Source organism: Pistacia vera, unplaced genomic scaffold (assembly GCF_008641045.1).
Source record: "Pistacia vera cultivar Batoury unplaced genomic scaffold, PisVer_v2 Contig461, whole genome shotgun sequence".
In the NCBI taxonomy this organism is placed as follows: Eukaryota; Viridiplantae; Streptophyta; class Magnoliopsida; order Sapindales; family Anacardiaceae; genus Pistacia; species Pistacia vera.
In genome coordinates, this window is record NW_022196292.1 from 1,972,551 (window position 1) to 1,995,341 (window position 22,791).

General features: G+C 34.0%; 2 protein-coding genes across 2 annotated transcripts; both read left to right on the top strand.

Annotated features, from left to right (window-relative positions):
* The first annotated feature begins 9,135 nt into the window (after nt 1–9,135).
* On the top strand, nt 9,136–12,717 carry LOC116145401 (protein KINESIN LIGHT CHAIN-RELATED 1-like). The gene is made up of 3 exons (XM_031430866.1): nt 9,136–9,755; nt 10,552–11,460; nt 12,117–12,717. Exons 1-3 carry the CDS (start codon nt 9,136–9,138, stop codon nt 12,349–12,351), a joined length of 1,764 nt encoding a protein of 587 aa, XP_031286726.1. The 3' UTR covers nt 12,352–12,717.
* Nucleotides 12,718–13,507: 790 nt separating this feature from the next.
* LOC116145384 (LOB domain-containing protein 1-like) lies at nt 13,508–14,428 on the top strand. The gene is made up of 2 exons (XM_031430850.1): nt 13,508–13,808; nt 14,071–14,428. Exons 1-2 carry the CDS (start codon nt 13,629–13,631, stop codon nt 14,407–14,409), a joined length of 519 nt encoding a protein of 172 aa, XP_031286710.1. The 5' UTR covers nt 13,508–13,628; the 3' UTR covers nt 14,410–14,428.
* Nucleotides 14,429–22,791: the final 8,363 nt, after the last annotated feature.

Here is a 22,791-nt window from a genome sequence, read left to right on the forward strand (position 1 = left end):
CTTCGAATCTTCTTCCAATCAACCTTTTTGCATCTACAATGATTAACATGTGTAGTAGAATGAAACAATATAACTAAATGATGGTCAATTTCAAGTACATTTCCTTACCAAAAATAAACCTATTTAATGAAATCAAATCAGAGAAAGTATAAAAATACTTACCGTAAACGGTGTTACAGGGATTCATGTCAACCTGGTTCTTCGCAGGGTCACCGATAAAACGTTCCTTATCAGTAAACGCCACACAAGACGGCGATCATTGGTTATGATCTCCACTCTGTCATTCTTCCACACAACCATGCATGAGTATGTAGTCCCTAGATCAATTCCGATTGTTGGTCCCTCTTCCTTCCAAGCCATTATTTCAAAGAATTTGCTCTTTAATCAAAAGAAAAAAATGAAATTAACGTCAAAGGGATTTATATTTGTTAATAGCTTTGTATTTCTGTTGAAGTGTCGGGCTCAGACTTCAAAGAACTAGAGAGTATTCGGTATCAAAGAGAACAAACAATTACACAAATAACCAACAACAAAGAGAAATAACACACATCGTTCACCCACTTCAAAGAACTAGAGAGTATTTGGTATCAAAGAAAACAAACAATTATACAAATAACCAACAACAAATAGAAATAACACACGCTAATTATCCGTTCACCCAAAATTGGACTATATCTAATAGAGTCAATATTATTGAAAATATAACCCTAAACCTCTCTCGGTACAATGAATTTATTTGTTAACTAAATTGTTCTCACACTCATACAATACAAGAGAATAATGTCTTTATATAGTAGGTTTATTAAGTTATTAAGAAAAACCTAATACTACTAGAATTCTTATTCCTAAGCCAAACCCTATTAAACAATAAAATATTCTAAAATTTGTAGCATCTTGGAATTGATAGGCAAATTATTAAATATGGAATATATTACTTCTACAAGATGTTTCTCTAATTTATTAAGGAATCATAGTAAAAAGGTAAAAAAATATTGATGAGCATTAATAAATCCCTAAATTTGATCTAAATCTAATAAAAAAGAATTTAAACGTCCTGAATTTATGGAGATGAACTTCATAAAAATAGAGTAGTGCTATTTGGATCAATTGATCCGGATCAAAAACCTTTTTGAGAAGGTAAATTTACAAATTAATCCTTTAGTAATATAAAATTATTTTTGGCTCCTAAACCTTGCTTTTTGGAGTGAAAACAATTTACACCACTGACATTATGAAAAGATGAGAGAGAAGTAATTACTTCAATGTTTCCAAGAATAGAGGTTGGAAAGTAGGAATTAATTTATTGTAATAGTTAAATTGCTTTTAGAAAAAAAAAAAAAAACATGTAAAGGTACCCATTTTATCTCCCAAAGCTGCAAGTGTAATCCCTTATTACGAGTATAAGAAGCGTTTGCAACACATTGATTTTCAATACATTTTCATACAAAGGCACAACCTTTTATCTCATTTTTGCCAACAAATGAATATGTTAGTTCATATTGTGATAAAATAGCTATTGGATAAAAAATGTTTTTTGTAATTAATCTAAATGTTGTGTGGATAAAATAGATAGAGTTGGATAAAAATGTTTTATGTATATTGATCTGAATGTTGTGTAGATAAAACAGAGAAAGCTAGATAAAAAAATGTTTTTTGTATATTGATCTGAATGTTGTGTGGATAAATAGAGAGCTATGAAAAAAAATGTTTTTCATATATCAATGTTTTATGTATATGTATTCTGAATATTGATAACAAAGTATTTTTTTTCTTAAATACTCTTAATCACCTTAAATCATGATTATATACAATATTATGCGTATAAAGTCTCGTATAGAATATTTTAATATATATTTATATAGGTAATCAAGTATAAAATCTTGTATAGAATGTAGGGGTGGCAAATCTGATTAACCGAACCGGTTTGGTTCTTTTTTAACCAAATCGGATAACTGGTTTAAAGAAAGGTGAAACCAAAACTAGACTGGTTTTCTTATAAACCAGTTTCTAGCCGAACCGAATAATCGGTTTGGTTAACCGGTTTTAAACTGGTTGTTTTCCTCAATTTCAAAAAACAATTTAGAAGAATAGTTAATGAATCTTACATCCATGAAGATAACAGCAAATCAATAATTCTCGTGATTCTAAAGACATCTTACAACCGAAATTAAAGATTAAACTTGTTACCTAGCAAATCAATATACAACAATTCACTTCCTTATACAACAACTTGTTAACAAGATTAATGAAATTTCATCCAGTAAATATGTTCAATACATCACTACGTGGGCTGCAACAAAACTCAACTAATTAATTTTCACAAAGCTATTTAGAGCAACAGATCCTAAACCACAAAATACATTTGCAGATTCAGAAAGAAAATATGGAAGAATCCATGTATGAGATCAGGGCCCCTCTAAGTAATTTTTCGCAACCTTCTTCTCAGTCTCATTCCTAGTACTTTGACCTCAAATCGCAATATTATGTGGATTTAAGAGGATGAAAGTGCCAAGTTGTTAAGTCTTTGGATGATTTTGATAATAGGCCAAAGTGGTGTCGTTTTAAGTAGAAAGTTTCAGCTCACTTACTTTACTCTTTACTCTGTATAAGTGCTATATAAAAGGAATAGTTGTTTGTTGTTCCTCTTTAATCTGTAACGAGAAAAAATTTCAGTAACAAAGACAGTTTCGTTCTCTCTCTTAAACTCATTTCAGACTTTCTTTAACTCGTTTAAGCTTTTCTCTGTATAAGTTCACAGAGCTGTCATCAACTTAATCCAAGCAACCACACATGTCCCACCTCTATTAAATTCTTGGATCAGGATTAAAGAGAATTCCTCACATAAGTAGACAGCTTGCTAAGTAATTATTACATTGGACTTAGCTAGATAAATGAGCAATGTTCTTCATAAAAAAGGGTTAGGCATACATTCAAGATCAAGCCATTATTTTTCTCTATAAACAAAACATTACTCTATCTTTGTATATCTAACATGTGATATTAGAAAAACAATTAGAGAATAACAAAATAACAGTAGATATAAGACTTGCTTACAGTATCCAAACCACTCAAAAAATATCTTTTGTGAGTCTTTTATTTATGTTCCCTCAAACAAATATTATCACTACACCATAAACACTTTCATAATCACCTCACATGTAAATTTATAGCAGTTTGCATGTACGTAGTTCGTTGGTGTCAAAATCACACATCAATATAATTAATTAAAAATTATTTTATATATATATATATATATATATATATTTTTGTCCTTTGCTCATGTCACGATATACAGATTAATGCAAGAGTTTGGCAGTCATTTCATTCAACGCACATATTTGTTGTTTTATAGATTGAAGAATTCAAAGTGAGCCAGCTTGATTACGTCCAGTGTGCCAGTTCATATAATATTTAAATAGATTGATCATTTAATTATACTCTTCAGTCTTTTTCTACTGTTTGAATATTCTAATTTATGCGTATAAATTTATTATATTAGATTGACATGCCAAAAGGGTAAGATTAGGATTGTTTGGCCTTATCAACTATATCTTCATATACTATAAAAGTCGGTTATCTTATTTTAAATATTCCAAAACAATATATATATATAAACAAAGAATGTATAATATGCCTATAAAAGAAGGTTAGGAGGTAATGTTATGTGTACTAATGGATTTTACTAACCAGTGTACTAACTTTTGTTAAAATTACATATGGTATCCGTACTATGCGTATGATATCCATACTATGCTATAGATTAGTACATTGGTTAGTAAAATCCGTTAGTATCCAAAATATTATTGCTTAGGATAATCCCCTAGATTAAGACCCAAAAAAATAGTCTATACAAATATAAGACTACGTATATACATAAAACACTCTTCCTACCTCGAGGCATGTCCAAATGGGCGACAATAACCCAACAACCACCTCCAATTGAACCAAAAAAGTCAAAGACTTCACACGCAATGCTAAAAGCCCAAGGCACCGAACAATTGAAGTTGTCAGTCTTCATTGCACTCAATGCTTAATTTCGTAGTGTCTTTCGCATTATCAACGGTATTACATATTATTTACATATAATAAAACTCTGATTTTATTATTTTATGACGTGCCCCTACCAAATTTTAGATACGTGAGTACTTGTTGCAAACTGAAAGGTACTGATACCAGATTTGATTAGAAGAGATTAGGTTATTGACGTTAGTCTTTATCTAATTAATGGTTTAAACCTTTCCCCAGAGCCATCGTAATTCTTAATTGAATATTTTAATTCATCTCATAAATTTTTTAGTAAAAACTGTGTTGAGTTTTTCAGTTAGTGCATGATTCGCATGCTTCAATATGTTTTTATAGCTGATTCCACGAACCAAAGCAGCCAATGAGAACAGTATTAATTATCAAATCTTAATCCAAAACTCATACTCAAAATTCAACTATATACAACTCGTTAAGTGTAGACAAACTATTTTTTTTTTTTTTTTTTAATTTGTTCATTTTATATTTTCAAATTTTGAGGTTTGTGACTGATAGAATCGTTTCAAAAAACTTATTTATTTATTTTATTTTAAGGTTTAACAATAAGTTTTCAAAGCATGAATTTTGTGTTTCCAAATATTGTATATTATGTTATAATGATAATTAAGTAAACTTTTTCGTTAATTAAACAAATTGTTAATATATGCTAATAAGAGAAAGGGTTTTTGAATAGTTTTTGGATATTATTGGTGTTGATAAAATTAGTTCGCGGTGGTCATCACTCCATCAATATTCCACGAAAAATCGACCCTAATTTCCGAAGAAAAATCAATATCCCTATCAAGACTTTTTAGTTTTGAAAGCAAAACATTCAACAAACTTCGACTATAACCAGTAAATTTTTTAATATTCTAACTTGGTTGACTATAAACACTGTATTTGGTATTATTATTTATGTCCAAAATAATTGTTTTGAGGAAAAATAATTCTTTGAAGTCAAATATTACATTTTTGATTCATGGAATAAAAGAAGCTGACTTTTCAAAGTTGATTACCGTTTGCAAGACTTTGACTCCATGTGCCAGTTAGTCACAAGTACAGCTGGTCAAGGATAGGCCTGCAATCGAACCGAACATGAACGAACAGGCCCGTTCGAAAATCGTTTGATAAACATGTTCGATTGTTCGTGTTCGTGTTCGAACGAACACAAGATATGTGTTCGNGATTGATCAATGTGTGATATTCCGAATCCTCATTACTAATGGAATCGAAACGATCTCTGGATTGATCAGAAGATCCTTTCAATTGGCTAGAATCCGTTACTTGAACGAAACTAGATCTTGTGGAATCATATTGAATATTTGACGATACATTCCGTACCTTGCTAAAAAATCGATCCTTGTTTACCAACCACACATTGTCTAACCAAATCCAACTCTCTCTCGATATGTTCCTCAAAAAATCCGATTCGTGCGGATTCTTCCCCCAACTAACGAAGAGATCTTGGCGGAATTGCCACATATGAAATTGAGCACAATTTTGCAAAGAAATAGCCCACTTGTTTCTCGAGAAGAGATGGGAAAAACGCTCAATATCATTTGATTGAATAGTTGACCCAGCTCCTTGTTGTTTGAAGAAACCCTCCGCTTCAATTGGTATTTTTTCACGAAAAGCAAACATGAGATAACAAATCCAGTCTTTCACTAAGATTTCGAATAGCTGTCCCGAATTCAAGTTGATTATGTTTCGCCTCTTACTCGGAGAAAGACCATCAAACAATTCCCAATCATGGTCCTTGCGGATCGGATCATCTATATAATATACAAAAAGAAACTCCAAACATTTGATATCTTTCTCTTTAAATGAGATCTCAATTCCAGTGACGGTTTCATTAGATATTTGCAACTAGAATCCCTCTTTTTTCTGAGCCAGTTCCTGCACCACCGCGAACCCCAGTTAGATTCAAGCATGATACACTTTTTATTTATTGGGGTTTTGCCAAACCTTGGATGGGAAAATGTCGTTCTCCCGCTAATTATATAATATTCTTTGTTCCAACAAATCAACAAAATGTAATAAAAATGAAGCTAAACGGTTATAAGAGTTTGAACAGATTCTACAAAATGTTTGTAACGTAAATGCAAAGTCTAAACCCATAGCATTCCACTTTTTTTGTTTTTCTTTTACAGCTCCACTTATGTAACCCTTGCGAAGAAAAAGCAACAGACGTAAACGAGTGCCACAATATGAATCTATGTTTTATTTATACAAGAAAAAGTGTATAATACCGTAATATTCATATTATTAACTAATAAATTTATACCATTTTCTTTTTCTTTTTCACTTATATTTATTTCAAATATAGTTAATAATTAGTATATAAAAATTCTGCTACATGAATGCATTGATCTGTAGTATTAAGTTTAACAATGTCAATATGGTATTAATATTATAGACTCAGTGGCGGATCCAATTAATGACTTGTGGGGGCCTAGAGTCCCCACTCAACTTTTGAAAAAAGTCCATATCTTATATTTATCTAAATTTTACACTTATAGAATTATGAGATTTTGGGAACAGCTCCCACAGTTAGTTTAGATTTTATTTTTGTAAAACCCTATTTTTAATCCAAGTATATATATTTCATATTTTTTGTGATTTTTATTTTTATGCAAGAGGATTTGTTAGTTTTTAAAAGTTTTATTAGGAGTGAAAATGAAAGGAATAAGAACTGTTGGGTTTGCATTTAACTGAGGGGAGAAATCTGAGCATTTTTACATCAGAAAGCTAATTGGCGAGAATAAGAGAATCTTGGAGCAGTTTCATAATTCAAAGAAGTTGTTTTATATATAAATTGGATTGTTTGTCAAAAATGAAGAAAAAAAGAGAAAAGCCCGTAAAGAAGAAAGAAAGAAGAAGCAAAGGAAAAGGAAATGAGTTTGGTCAGTTTTATCTATTTGATTTTTCTGCACTTGAGTTGATAGCATTTGAGAACCAGATTAAGATTTATGTTATTGACATACGTTCTTGTGATAAATTTGCTGAGTTACAAGGAATTGATGATTTGGTTAAGAATTTAGTTCGGTTTAAAAAAGAAATTTTGCATACGTTGGTGTATAAGCTTGTGAAAGTTGCATTAGTTTTATCAGTTGTGACTGCGACTGTTGAAAGAGTTTTTCTACAATGAATCTTGTGAAAAATCGATAATGCAATCGAATGGGAGATCAATGGATGAATGATTGCTTAGTCATCTATATTGAAAAAAAATGTATCTGATACAATTGACATGAGATGATTATCCAACGTTTTCATAGTAGGAAAACTAGTCAAATACAATTATCGAAAAATTGTTCTACTTTTACAAAAATTGTGTTTTTTGAAGATATTTTTTTATATTTTATAACTTTTTATTGAAACTCATTGTAATTAAAAAAAAAAAAGTGTAGTTATGATTGGTTTTAATTTTTTTTTTTGGTTTATATTTCACCCCATTGAGGGAAATTCCTAGATCCGTTACTGTATAAACTCTCTTTTTTGTTTGAGTAAGAGGTAATTTTATAAAAGAATAAAGAATGAAAACTAAGAAGGGCGAAGGCCCCGAGCACTACGGCTCGCGCACAAAAGCACACAAAGCGTAGAGTCTCAAAGAAAACAAGAAAAACTATAGGATGAAACTTCCTTTACAAAGCATTCAAGCAGCCCACGCCCAAAGCACAACCCAGAGGCAAGGGGTGCCTAACCAAAACAACCAGAAAGGGACAAAAGCAGGACCAGCAGCACTGATCTAGACTTTCTATTTACACAATGTCTATTTAAAGAAATGACTTGGCGTTCTTTATAACGTATATTTATGAACATTTTCCAGAGCTATAAGACAATCAAATGTTTAATTTTACTTTAATCTCCTTCCTTTGGATTGAAAATAATCTAGGAGGGCATGAAAATCTTGTTTAGAGTTAAATTTTACTTTTTATCCGAATTTTAAATAATAAATAATAAATTTTTATGATTTATCTTTCCTATTAAGTTTTTTTCTTGAAAAAACATATTTTCTTTTATAAAATTTTAAAGAGTCTATTAGATTTAAATAAAAATTTTGTTCTTTATATTTAAAAATCAATGAAGACGTATGCTCTTTAAGATAAAGAACATCATTAGAGATGCTCTTAATAGGAGAGATAATCAATAATAAAATATATAAAAATTTGTAATTTATTAAATAAAATTGAGATAGAAAGTAAGATTTGACTCTCTAAATATAGAGAATAAAACTTACTTTTTAATTTATATTTAAAAAATAAATAGTCTATTAAATTTTTATTTTTATTGACAAATGATCTATCATCTTTATAATAAAGAATCTTTTAAAGATGTTCTTGGTGTAATATAAAGATGGTGAATCATTTGAATCATAGTTAATTTATTTGTCTGTATCAGATAAGATGGTGGATCATTTGAGATTTTTTTTTTTTGGCTGGGAATATCTATTAGATGAAATAATATTATATTTTCTAAATTCACGTAGTTTTTTATTTACACGTGTCAGATTGATGAGTAGAAACGGAAATTCCTTTAAAAAGGTGTAACCAACGTCCAGCAGGACCAGCACCACTGCACCAGCCGAGATAAGGGGGTAATAGAGTTAGGAAAACATTTGTGGGCCACTCACAGTAGCAGAGGAACTGGAGTAACATTACTGAGGAAGCAAAGACGAAAGGCTAAAAGGAGCGTCAAGTTGGTGAAGGAAGTTGAGAATATTAAGAAAAGATGGGAACATAAATTGAAGAAAGTTGAGACTATTAAGAAAAGATGGGAACGTAAATTGAAGGAAGAAAGAAGATAAAAATCTTCTTCTCTCCTCAATAATATATACATACAGCTCACTCATTAAAGCCCATATATCATCAATGGATTTCGTATCTTTGTTCGTCCCCTTTTTCTTTTTAAAAATAGTTATCAAATTAAAGTACTCAAATTCTTTGATCATGAGACGTTTCTTCCAAGCAACTTTCCACCACCATCACCATCACCACAATCATCATCATCAAACTTAACCCACCTTCTCATCTTTATTTCTTCTAATTTTTCTTTTTTCGTGTGTGCGTCTGATTTAAATTCTGAAAAAATTAGTTTCTGGCTATCCATTTGGCAACAATGCCGGGTCTAGTCTCTGTGAAAACCCCACCCTTTATGCCGTCGCCAAAAATTCTCTTAGCCGAAACCCGAAGCGTAACAACTGACAGCCATCGAACACCATCTCCACTCATAAAGCAAGCTCCATCCCCTTCACCGTCCAACTCTCGCGCAAAATCCACAATAAAGACCCCGGAAAAAGTCACTATCGATGAAGCATCTCTAGACAACCCGGATCTGGGTCCCTTTTTACTCAAGTTGGCCCGAGACACAATTTCTTCCGGTGATAACCCGAACAAGGCCTTGGATTATGCAATTCGAGCGTCCAAATCATTTGAGAGGTTTTCGGGTCAGGGTCAGGGCCTGGAGCTGGTTATGAGCTTGCACGTATTAGCGGCAATTTATTGCAGTTTGGGAAGGTTTGAGGAGGCGGTTCCGGTTTTAGAGCGGTCGATTGAGGTTTCGGATGCTGGAAATGGGTCGGATCATGCTCTGGCCAAGTTTGCGGGATATATGCAGCTGGGGGACACGTATTCGTCAATGGGTTTGTTGGACAGATCCGTTTGGTGTTACGAGTCGGGTTTAAAGATCCAGATTGAGGCTCTCGGTGATTCGGATCCAAGAGTTGCTGAAACTTGTAGGTAAGCTTTGTATGTCAAAACTCAAGGGTTGATTGTCTTTCCCATTGGGTTAAGATTAACGACTCGTGGTGCATGTTAGTTTATTAGTTGGCGGGAGGCTAACTTGTACTGTTTTGAAATGGTCTTATTGTATGGTTGGACATTTATCAGCCCACTCTAGCCCGTTACGTTACGGGGCTTGTGGGCTCTCATGTTTCATGAACAATCAGCATACATAAACTTCTCTTATTCATGCCTCCCCTATTCATTGTACGTGCCCACATTTAACACTGCTTGAAGGTGTGTTAAAAAACTTATATATCTATTAACTAAATAATGTTAACGGATAATGAAGAGCGTATTTAAGTTTTTTCCATCGTATGATGATATAACTGTCAATGATTTCTATTGTGTTAAATCTAGTGTTTGATTTATTGGACGGGTATTCAAAAAATAATTGTTTTCTCATATGTGACTGTAATTATGTTTACCCATGGAGAAGGTAGCTTTTGATTACTTATAAATGTTTTCTCATCTAATTAGTATATTCAAATAATACTAATGGTGGAACTTGCTTATCACTTGTTTCTTCCCGGAGGAAGTATTTAAGATATATTAAGAGTGAAATTTCTTACTTTCCCTTTGGGAACCCACACCAAGTATTCTAATTTCTAATATTCTTACAATTTTTTTCATCCACATTTTCTTATTGTGTTTGAAACATTTCGTCATAGATCATTTATAATTGTTTGAGACCTATAGTTGTAGACCTTCAAGCATAGTTTAACTTTCTTATAATTTAATATGGAAACAACAGGTACTTAGCTGAGGCCCATGTACAAGCAATGCAATTTGATGAGGCACAAAACCTATGTAAGAAGATCCTTGAAATCCACAAGGAGCACAGTCCACCAGCCTCTCTTGAAGAAGCAGCTGATCGCCGGCTTATGGCTCTTGTCTGCGAGGCAAAGGGAGATTATGAATCTGCCCTCGAGCACCTTGTTCTGGCTAGCATGGTAATGATAGCTAAAGGTCAAGAGAATGAGGTTGCTTCCATCGATGTTAGCATTGGCAGTATTTATATTTCTCTTTGCCGCTTCGATGAGGCCATTTTTTCCTATCAGAAGGCACTTACAGTCTTCAAAGCTACTAGGGGTGAGAATCACCTTTCTGTAGCATCAGTTTTTATTCGCCTTGCAGATCTATACTACAAGATTGGCAAACTAAGGGAGTCCAAATCCTACTGTGAGAATGCCTTGAGAATATACGCAAAACCAGAGCCTGGAGCTGCTTCTGAGGATATTGCCAATGGTTTGACAGAAATCTCAGCAATCTATGAAGCCTTGAATGAGCATGAGGAGGCATTGAAGCTCTTGAAGAAGGCTATGAAATTATTGGGAGACGCCCCTGGGCATCGTAACACAATTGCAGGAATAGAAGCGCAGATGGGCGTGATGTTCTATATGCTTGGGAGGTATGGGGAGGCTCATTGCTCTTTTGAGAGTGCTGGAGTGAAGCTGCGAGCAAGTGGGGAGAGTAAATCAGCATTCTTTGGAATCGTTTTGAACCAGATGGGACTGGCTTGTCTGCAGCTGTACAGGATAAATGAGGCCACTGAGCTGTTTGAAGAAGCAAGGGGGGTATTAGAGCAGGAATGTGGTTCATATCACTTGGACACTCTTGGAGTATACAGCAACCTCGCAGCGACTTATGATGCCTTGGGAAGGTGAGCACACTTAGAATTTCTTTCCAAGTTTTTGTTTAGTTCTTTAACCAGTTTTTTTTTTTTTTGCTAGTTATATTCTCTGCTCTTGCCACTTGTTTGGTTTGCCATTAAATATTAACAGATAGTTCATATAATAACTCATTGGGAACTCAAGTGAATTTAGATCAAGAATAAAATCCATTTCCGTCTTTCATAAGGTTTCACAGATGGAATTTGTATTTTTAAGCCCACAATAGATTTCAATTAAAACCTTTTTAATATACTAATAAACTATTCCTGTTTGTGTACGAAATATATATACATAAAGGTGATAATAATTCAACGACTTCTACTCTTGGTGTTATATATTGTTAATGAACCCTGTTTTTTAGGGAGAAAGATCAGGTTAGCCATTTGGGAACAGCGATTGTTTCCTGCCTTTCTGTTACGGCATGCAATTGGATGGAGTCCATATCTCCTTATCTTGACATGAAGACTATGGAACATATTAGGTGTCATTATTCAAGGCTTAATTGCCTGCATAGGTTTCTGTGGGTGCAGAGCTGTATATACTATATACACATGTGCTAATGTCTAGTGTTTTTGATTAATTTCCTAGGCAGGCATTAGTATAGTTAATTGCTTTGCTGAACACAGAAGTGTGTTAATTATGACAGGGTAGAAGATGCAATTGAGATATTAGAGTACATCCTTAAGGTGAGAGAAGAAAAGCTTGGAACGGCAAACCCAGATGTAGAGGACGAAAAGAGAAGGCTTGCTGAACTCTTGAAAGAATCAGGAAGGTCTCGAAACAGGAAAGGAAAATCACTTGAAAATCTTCTTGATTCCAACTCACGTAGGAAGAAGAAGGACGTTACAAAGAGACGGTCTGGATTTAGTTTTAAAAGTTAAAACTCCCACTAAGACAATCTCTTACTTGTTCTTGCTTCTTAGCAGAATCCACTTTTCATAATACAGGGGATTGAGTAAAGATAAGGTTTTGAAATTGGTGGATCTTTCACGTGTCTCTGGATCCCAATCTCCTTTTTTTTTTTTTTCTTTTTTTTTTCCTGTGTTTCTCTCATCTCTTTTGCGTTTATAATATTTGCTTCTTTCTATGAATATTAGCGCTGTCATTTTGAAGCTGTTTATCAAAAAGGAAAGCTGAGATGCGCTGTCATTTATTCTTTCTGACTTAAAACAGTTAAACAGATAATATCCTAAGACCTATTACCTTTAGCCCCGTTCGACTCTTAGCTGCTTGAATTTTCGTGTAAAATCCACCTTTCTGTAAGAAGCAAAACAAGAAATGCACGTACAAGATTCAACGAGAAAAAAAAAAAAGGTTATTTAGACGGATTCAATTCCTCTGCTTATAAGTCCACTGGAACACAGATTTTATACGCAGTGTCGGCAGTGATACAAGGGTTGACTATCAAAGTTTTAACCCATGTGGATATGTTAATTTAGATGATCGATACATTATTGTCACTTGGAGAAAATGGCCTGTTAATATGTTATTCTGCTAGGCTCAAAACAAGTCAATTGGAAATTTCATCATAGCTTGTAGTCTTTTTTCAGTCCAAACCCTTGTAGGGGACAATGAGGAGCAAAAACCACGTGTGAGTTTAATATGATAACCACGTAATATTTTTCTACACCAAGGAACAATAAGTTGAAAATATTAACCATCACAGAAAACGTGGAAACAAAGAAAACAAGCAGGATTTTATGCAACTGCAAATTAATGGGTTCCAATCTCGAAGATTTTGTTAAGAAAATGATTTTTCCAACTTAGAAAATTTAGTGTTGTCATATCTGGATAAATTGGTAACAATATTTGTAATATAGAATAAAGACGAAGTTGGATTACACCTAAACCTAATGGGATTTTTCCTTGGTGGTGATAGTGACTAACTTCAGCATCAACGACTTGTTCGGGGAAAAAACCACAATAGTTTACTACTGTTAGGTCTACTGCCCTAACAGTAAGCTAGCTCAATTTTCAACACATCATCATCCTAAAACTGTCCACAAGTGCGTCTCCCCCACTTACTTGCACTTGAAGTTTTGAATTTAAGTCCCCCATAAACAAGCTATATACTTACCTGTTTCTTGGCAACTTCGCTTTTCTTTCTGTTATATATACTTGGATTATTTATTCCCCAAACCACCATAGTCCTTAAAAAATGGGTTCTGAAAAGGTGTCAAGAACCAGGACTCATCAACCTTGTGCTGCTTGTAAGATGCTACGTCGGAGATGTGACAACAATTGCATACTTGCACCATATTTTCCAATCGATGAGATAGAAAACTTTGCCTGTGTGCATAGAGTTTTTGGAGCTAGCAATGTCATTAAAATGATTCAGGTGGGGAAGATTCACAAATGGATCTAAACTTTTCATTAAGCTCATGTTGGGTTAGGAATAAGCGGTCTCACGGTAGTTCATATTCATTTAATTTTTACATATCCAGGATTAATTGTTGATGATATTACTGTTTCATTCATCTGCTTAGTATCAACAAGTAAAACCATGCCATCTTCTTAATTATACCATAATTGAAAACCCCCTACAGGTTTGTCCGGGTAAGAGTTCTAAGATCGATCTTGGTGTTTTGTTATGATAACAGATGGCTGAGGAGACGAAGAGGGAGGATGCTGTCAAAGCAATAGTTTATGAAGCAACAGCAAGGCTCAGAGACCCTGTTTATGGCAGTGCTGGGACTACTTTTCACTTGCATAAGATGGTTCAGGATCTGAAATTTGAGTTGGAATCAATACAAAGTCGAGTTATGGCGTTGCAAGAACAAAGAAATCAGTTATTGGGTATTGTCATGAATGTTCATCACCAGGATCCTGTCTACCCCATAAATGACTCCATGTTTGATTGTGGGGATTTCTCATTAGATGATGGATCTCTAGCCTATGATCCTGTTAACTTTTCTATGGAGTGTGACTGGATTTTGTAAGGAGATTCTGATTCTCCCCGTTCAGCTATTCCTCAGTATAACTGGTTAGGAATTTTCTTTTAAAAAGGTAAAAAAGATTTATTAAGAACTTTGTAAGAACGTAGCCATGGAAATATACTCTGGTTAAATGTGAAAGGAATTGTTATATAGTAGAATAAAAATTTGTAAGTTATAATTTGTACTTTTAAATCTATTAACTATTGACTCCTTTGATCAGTCTACCACACTTACAGCTTTCCTTATAATTAAGATGACTTTTTTCCTTAAATTTTGTTATATGCCTAACGGAAGACTTAGCTAACAAGGTTTTCTAGAATCCAGTTAGCAGAGCAGCCAGAGGTGTTTCTTCTAGATTGAAGGATCTATAGTCATTAGTTTTCTCCTCTTTTAACAAGTGTCAACAAATTCCACTTGGATCGTCATAAGAAAATTTTCCAGAGAAGCTTCATGGCTTTTTCTTCCCATAAACAAACGATCTATTCTAAACAAATTGGGACAAAATTCAAGCCTCCTTGACTAAGCGCAGTAGCAAAGTTTGGGGGTATATATCTTGATATTGGCACGTTGGAATTAAAAAGGAGAAGAAAACATGAACTTTTCTTCTCAATCAATCGGCTGAAGAGACTTGAAGCCGCCCTTGCCTAACTGTGGTCGTTAGTTTTGTTTTCAGTTCTTTATTTTATTGGACTTCTATAATCTGCACATAGTAGGGTTACAGGCTTAAGATAGACATGAAAGATGACACGACCTTAAAATCATGGGTGCTATCTACTGATTCCTGATCAATAATATGATCCAACTGCTCTCATAATTTATTGGATTTGTGTCTTGTTAATGCGTGATTTGACACTAACGATTACACACGTGTAAAGTGTTAAAAGACTTAAAAGATGATTGTGAGTGTTTATAGTATTGTGGTTATATTGCTTGTTAGTTATTGCATAAATAACAAGTTGATTATATTAATTTTTAGAGTGGTTTGAATTAGGGGTGGAAAAAAAAACCCGGAAACTGAACCAGACCGAAAATCCGATTTTTTTCGGTTTCGGTTCAATTATTAAAAAAAAACCGAAAATCCAGTTCGGTTTCGGTTTTTGGCAAAATTAATTCCGGTTACCTGGAATCGCTGAACTGAATTTAAAAAAAAAAATTATGTGGTTTACATTTTTGATTTTGCAATCCCTAACAGTCTAACTTGTCTAACACCTTAACACTACTCACTCAGTACTCAGTAATACTCATTCTCACTGCTTCACTACTCACGCACGTTGCACGCCGTAGCTCCACGGTACTCAGTCTACTCAAGTCACTACTCAAATCAGACCTCACTCACCTTAGTAACTCTCGCATTCTCTTAGTCTTAGTGACTCAGTCTCAATCTCTCACTCTCACTCTCATTCTCTGTCTCTCACTCTCTCTCGGACTCTCACTATCTCTCAGTTCTCAGATCTCTATTCTCACGCGGTCACGCCTCAGCCAGTAGCCACCCAAATTTCTCACGTTGCTCACGCCACCGGTCTTTGCTCACGCTGCCGATCTTTAGCTCAACAGTCGGCAGCCACCAGTTGCAGTCAGCCAGTCGCCATTCTTCTTCCTTCACCAAGTCGTTGGCTCACTACCGTGGCTGTCTAGGTTTCCCAGGTCCCTCACGCGTGCCTACTGCATGACCTCAACTGCAGTCACCGTCGTCACTCTAGTCTCCACGTCGTCGTCTGTTTCCTGTGGGTGACCTCCTCTCTCTCTCTCTCTCTCTCTCTCTCTCTTCTTCGAAAGCTGACTGTTATGAGGTTGTGATGAAGGTTTCAAGCTTTGAGTAGGACTCTTTGAGACCGGTTTATTGGCGGGGCAACCCGGAGACAACTCCTTGTTGCAGCCATTGAACTCCTCAAGGTTTCACTTTCAGAGCTGAATCTGAGCCCCCATATATCTACAACTCGTTTTGTGTTTATTATTTTGCCTTCTGGTTTACTAAATTGAAATTGAAGCATTTGGTACTTAAAAGGGATGGAATTTCTCAAGTTTATGGGAGGCACTCTCTTTGGCTTTCTGAATCAAAATCCAAATTTTCAACCCTTGAAGCATAGTCAAGAGGGTTTTCTTTGGATTCTCTAGTTGAGAGAGAGCATTTTGGTTTTAACTCAGGCACTTGCCGATGTGAAATGGGTTTGCTGGAAATTTATAAGTGAATCAACATGTAGATTTTTGTTGAAAGGTTATGAATATGAATACTTTTGAATTCTACGAGACTTAAAAGTTTCTTGCTAGTTTAGTTAAGCTGAATCTTGAAGCTTCATGACACCAAATGGTAAAATCTCTCTTTCTTTATAAGAATTATAAATAATGTCAAAATAAAGAAGAAAAATGGTTAGTTGTAGACCAAATTTACATGTTGATCAAATGCTCTATTTTATCTGACACTATTCTGTGTCAGTGGATATTTCTTTTTGTTTGCTTGAATGTTTGTTCCACTTGTTACGTGAGGTAGCTGTGCACCATTTTGCAGTCAGTCTGTAGGTTGTTAGGACTCCCTTGCAAGACTGCCTGAAGGATGATCTTTGCCATACAGAGGACTCACATTAGTTGTTAGGTACTAATGTAGCTTCAGTTTTCCTTATGCTGTTAGCATTAAAATTCTAGTAATTTGTAGATTAAGATTGATTAAACAATTTGCTTATATTTATCTGTAAATTTGTAACAAATGCCCGACCATCCATTATATGTGTACACTTGAGTATTGATTATTTATATGTTTATTTTTTGTGAATTCTAGTTTTCAAAATGAAACGGTGCAATCCAATTAAAGGATTGAAAAAGGCATACGAGAAGTTGTCCTCTCCTAGGTAATTTAATTACTTCATTTTTAGTGTAATTGTATTTTATTTTGTTCACTATTTGTATTGATTTTTGTGTATAATTAATCGTTTCAGGAATTCAAGTGAGGAAGTCCCAAGTACTGCTGATTTAAAGAAAGTTAGTGAGCTTTATTACATTGGTAATTTTGTGTACATGTGGAAATGTTAGTTATTTCCAATTCCAATTCCAATTCCAATTTTCGATTATATCTCTCTGACTGTTATAGGATTTTGATTCTTAGAATAATATAAATGCATGGTGCCTTAGACTATTGGGCATTGACTAACCACAAATAGTTAATGCATATTCTTTTTTTATGCAATTGTAGATATCTTCGACTAGTGACAACAACACACCCACTTTTGACACTTCACATGACACTCAAGCACCTACACCAAGACCACCCATACCTTCACGTCCCAAACATGCAAAATCTACTATTAGTAGGAAGAATACATCTGAAATGTGGATCACTTCACCAAAATGAGTGTGAGAATAAGGATGATTTGACGGCAACATGTAACTATTGCGGTAATGTTCTTGCTTGTCCAAGTAAAAGTGGTGCAAGTTGTCTACGTAACCACTTAAGTAGGTGTAAAAAGTATCCTTTGAATGTGGTGGATAGGAGACAGAAGACGTTATTCTTTCAACAAGCATCACGTGACCTCTCAAGTGCGGTTGCCACCTCTACACAATCTTCATTATTGTCATGGAAATTTGATCAAGATTTTATTAGAGAAACTATTGCCCAAATGATCATTATCGATGAGCTACCGTTTAATTTTGTGGAGCGTGAGGAGTTTCGTCGTGTGATGACTACGGCATAGCCTAGGTTTCAAATGCCCTCCCGTAAGACTGTGGCTACAGATTGTTTCAAGATTTATATTGAAGAGAGTGAAAATCTAAAGAAGTTTTTTAGTAAGTTCAATCACACAGTTTGTCTCACTACTGATACATGGACAAGTTGTCAGAACCTCAACTATATGTGTCTTGCGGCTCACTTCATCAATGACGATTGGCAACTACTGGTAGCGTGCCGAATGCACCAAATTAACTAACCTTACTAACCTAACTACTAAATTGTATATAGGGTGAGCAAGGGTCGATCCCACAGGGAATGATTCGATTAAATCCTATATTCTATGTTAATAGCCACAATGAAAACAACACAATAAAACCCTAAACAGTGAACATGACAACACAACAGAGTAATGAAAGGGGTTTGTAATCAAGGCAAACTAAAGTAAAACAAAAAAGTCTCTAATGGAAGAAAAAATCAGATTAAAAACAATCAGTTCTCAGTTCAAGATCCACCTAAACATGCATTGGACACGAACTAACCGTAACACTATTCTATCTCGTTATTATGGAACTATTGATCCTAGGAAACAACAAGCTCTGTTACCCAAATTCTCCCTTAATCGTCACTACTGAAATAAGCTCTTCAAGTAGATCCTAACCCTCAAACAACCTAGAATAAGATCTCTAAGTTTAATTCAATGACAGCCTTAAGAATTAGGAAAATAGATCAATCTAAGCAACAATCACACAAGCTCGGATTATTTAACTTAGGTTATGTTATTCAAGATGACATAATAAAAACTTGTCCATAATCATCTATCATCATGTGTTATCCATTGAATAGAAAAAGGACAATTATGGATCACAATTCCTAATTCTAACAGATAAAATTCCGATAAAATAATTCAGCAGGCCATTACTAAATCACCCAAACAGAAAATTATAAACAATTAAAACAGAATAATATAAACAATTCCAATAAAAACGAGATTGAGAATAATGTTACTGAAGTTAGGTTACACCAATGACATGAATTTAGGCTTCAAAATCCCCTTAAACTGCGGAAGAAAGATCAGCCTCACATTTTGACGTAGAAAGTAAAAGAAAACCGAAAAAAACTAAAAACTATTGCTGTTCTATTCTCTCCCCTTTTTAACCTAACAATTCATCAATAAATAACATGTGTTTTCCTTAATTCTACCCTAAGAATCATGAAATTTCTTTCCTAGACGTTTCCTAGAAGATAGACTTCCAGATTTGTCAAAATCTTATCAGATATGGAAAACATAATTCGTCTCCAGATTGCACCAGGATTATCGCAATGTAAAAGATCTTTTTTGGGCTCGTTCACTTCATAAAAATTGTAGTCTAGGATGTGTAGATGAATTTGGGCTTTTGAATCACCCGCTTTCGATATCTGACGCTCCAGTTAGGCCCATTCGAAGATTCAATACTCAGCCAGGAAATCCTTCCGCGACTAGGATTCCATGTCCGGTTTTGCAACAACTAATGAAGACCCAAACGAACTCAGATTCTCGCCCATAATACCTTCCTAGAAATTTTGATTCATCAACTTTACTTTTTTTGAAGAACACTTTTGTAATCGAGAAATCTGACTCCATGAAAAACCTGAAAAACGCAGCACTGGTCAGAATAACAAAAATCTGGAATTTCCTAATCTTTTATCACTTATTTCCTAAAGTCTATCCAACTATGCCAAACCTACAAAATAAACTCTAATCAACTCAAATAGGCATAAAACATAACAAAAAACATAATATGGAAGGAATAAAAATATATAAATGACACTCTTATCAACTACACAAAAGGATTTTAAACTTTTGTCTTATAAGTAGTCATAAAGGTTTAATCATTGGGAAGACAGTGGAGAGATGCTTTTTTGATTGGGGTATTTCTAAAGTATTTACAATAATGGTCAACAATGCAAGTTCATATGATGTAGGTATAAGCTATCTTAGGACTCGGTTATCAAGTTGGCAGGGAAATGTCTTGGGTGGTCAATTTCTTCACATGAGATGTTATGCACACATACTAAGTTTGATTGTAAAAGAGGGGTTAAAAGATATGGATGACTCCATATTTAGAATTCGTGCTGTAGTGAGATATGTGAGGTCTTCTCCAACAAGGTTAATGAGATTTATGGAGTGTGTAGAGAAAGAAAAAATTGAAAGTAAGAGTCATTTGGTGCTTGATGTAGAAACAAGGTGGAACTCTACTTATTTGATGTTCGATACTGCAGTTAAATTCCAGAGAGCATTTGAATTATTGGAAATAGAAGATAGTAAGTACAGAGATGAGCTTTCTAGTGGGGATAGGTCAAAGGGTTTGCCTACGTATAGTGATTGGGAATGTGCCCGGTACTTGTTACGGTTTCTGAAAATTTTCTATGATGCTACCATACGTGTGTCCTGCTCTTTTTATGTAACTGGTAATGAGTACATGCGACAGATATATAGCATTAGGATGAAGATTTCAGCATGGTGTCATAATCATGATCTTAGCTTAAGTTCTATGGCGGTAAGGATGAAGGGAAAATTTGACAAATATTGGTTAAATGTTGATACTATCAACATAATGTTATTCATTGCGGTTGTTTTAGACCCTAGGGACAAGTGAGAATATGTTGATTGGGTGATTGGTGAGTCTTATAATGCTTTTACTGCTGATAAGTTAAAGAAAAAAGTGATGGAAACTTTGTTGTCTTTATTTAACTATTACAATTTGTGTAAGGTGGCTAGGGCTCTTACTACGCAGTCAAGTCAGCAATCTTCAGGTGCAAGTGCACTTAATGATTATGATGTTGATATTGATCCTTAAGAATACATGAGGGTTAAGTTTAAAAAGAGAAAGATTGAAAGCCAAGCTAATCAGCCTAAATCAGAGTTGGATAAGTATTTAGTGGATGACATTGAAGATGACAATGACAAGACATTTGATCTCTTGAAATGGTGGAAGATGAATTCAACAAAATATCCAGTTCTCTCTTTGATGGCACGAGATGTATTGGCTATGCCTGTTTCAACTGTTGCATCTGAGTCGGCTTTTAGTACGTGGGGTCGTGTATTGGATCCATTTCGTAGCTCCTTTACTACGAAAATGGTGGAAGCTCTTTTCTACACACAAGATTAGATTCGGACTATGCGTGCACCATTAGTCATTGAAGACACCTTGGATGAGTTAACGAAAATTGAGTTGGGTAAAATTTTGCCTTTACTTTCAATTAATTAATTATGTATGTGTTGGATTTGTTAATTATACTTTCAATTATTTAATTATGTGTTTATCCAACTTTTTGCAGAATTTTCATCTTTTAGAGTAGAAAGTACTCGTCCTCAACTAAATGATTGAAGGGCAATCCAAATTTCCAATAACAAGGTATAATGGTATATACTATGACTTTATTTAGTTTCATTTGTTCTTCTATTTACTAATTTCTAGATTTGATTGGACAAACTTATAAAAAGAAAGAAATTTAAAATGGAAGCTACCTAACCAGTTGTGGAACTTTTTTGTTTTGACAATGGATTGGAATGTGCTTGGAGTTTGACGGTTGTTGCTTGCTTGGAGGCCTCTTTTGAAATCTTTTTATGGATTTGTTATATTTACATTTGTCTTTCTGAACTTTGTTTGTGTATCTTCTAAGTTTGCATTTCGTTATTTGATTTGGAAATGTACTAAGGTTTGTTTTGTGGAAATGTGTTTGTTATGTTTGTTTTGTGGAAATGTGTTTGCTAGTTTTAATCATGTGTTTGATTTGGATTTTGTGGAAATATGTTTCTTATTTTATTCATGTGTTTGATTTGTAATTTTAGGGTGGAAACTAAGTTGGCAACAGGGGACTATTTTTTAGTTTGCATATGTTTGATTTGTAAATGTCTTTGTGTACTTTATAATTTGAAACCAGAGTCTGTATAGTCTTTGTTTTTGCAATCTTTGATTTGTAATTTAAATTATTAATATTTGATGTACATTAAAATTATATGAATTCAAATATTCAATTACAATAAATATAATTTTAATTCAAGTAAAAAAAAAAAAAAAAAAAAAAACCTGGAAAAAAAAAGGGCCAAAGTGGAGTGTGACCGAATTGGGCCGAAAAATGCAGTCAATCATAAATCCTAATTAACCGGTTTTAAAATCGGTTAACCAAACCGAATTTTCGGTTCGGTTCAAAAAAAATTTGAAACCGAAAACCGGTTTGGTTTAAGCTACCAGTTAACTGGTTTTTTTCACCCATAGTTCGAATGCTATGAGCAAGTCTTACGTCCACTGTGTTTGTATTATATTTTGTTTTGTGATCGCTAATGAAGATTACAAAGAGAACAACCTCTCACATGATCTCTCAAGGTTACAAGTGGTCGGGATATCTTAAAAGAATGATAAGTCAGTCTTTTTTAAATAGTGTCTTTGTTGTAAAATAAGTTTCTAAATTTGAAAATTAATCTCGTTGTGAGGAGTAGAGTTGTCTATTTGTTGTATTCCCAACTTAAAGTAATAAGTGCTTTTATAAATTTTCTTTATTTGTTGAAGATCTTCTTTCCTTCTAATTTGTTGAGAGTTTTCATCTATATTCTTAAATTAAATGAAATTTTGATTGATAGGTGCATAAAATATCATGAGAGTTGGTTTAAGGATTGTCTTGCTATTTCTTGTTTGTCTTCATGCACATGGCGAACTCTGATTAGTGGAGTTGAATTCTGATTAGTG

What these genes read in the sequence shown, in the direction of transcription:
- LOC116145401 (XM_031430866.1), top strand. Translation starts at nt 9,136, where the DNA reads ATGCCGGGTCTAGTCTCTGTGAAAACCCCACCCTTTATGCCGTCGCCA. An exon ending in AGAGTTGCTGAAACTTGTAG is followed by an intron (nt 9,756 to 10,551) that starts GTAAGCTTTGTA and finishes TGGAAACAACAG; the next exon opens with GTACTTAGCTGAGGCCCATG. An exon ending in ACTTATGATGCCTTGGGAAG is followed by an intron (nt 11,461 to 12,116) that starts GTGAGCACACTT and finishes TAATTATGACAG; the next exon opens with GGTAGAAGATGCAATTGAGA.
- LOC116145384 (XM_031430850.1), top strand. Translation starts at nt 13,629, where the DNA reads ATGGGTTCTGAAAAGGTGTCAAGAACCAGGACTCATCAACCTTGTGCT. An exon ending in ATGTCATTAAAATGATTCAG is followed by an intron (nt 13,809 to 14,070) that starts GTGGGGAAGATT and finishes TTATGATAACAG; the next exon opens with ATGGCTGAGGAGACGAAGAG.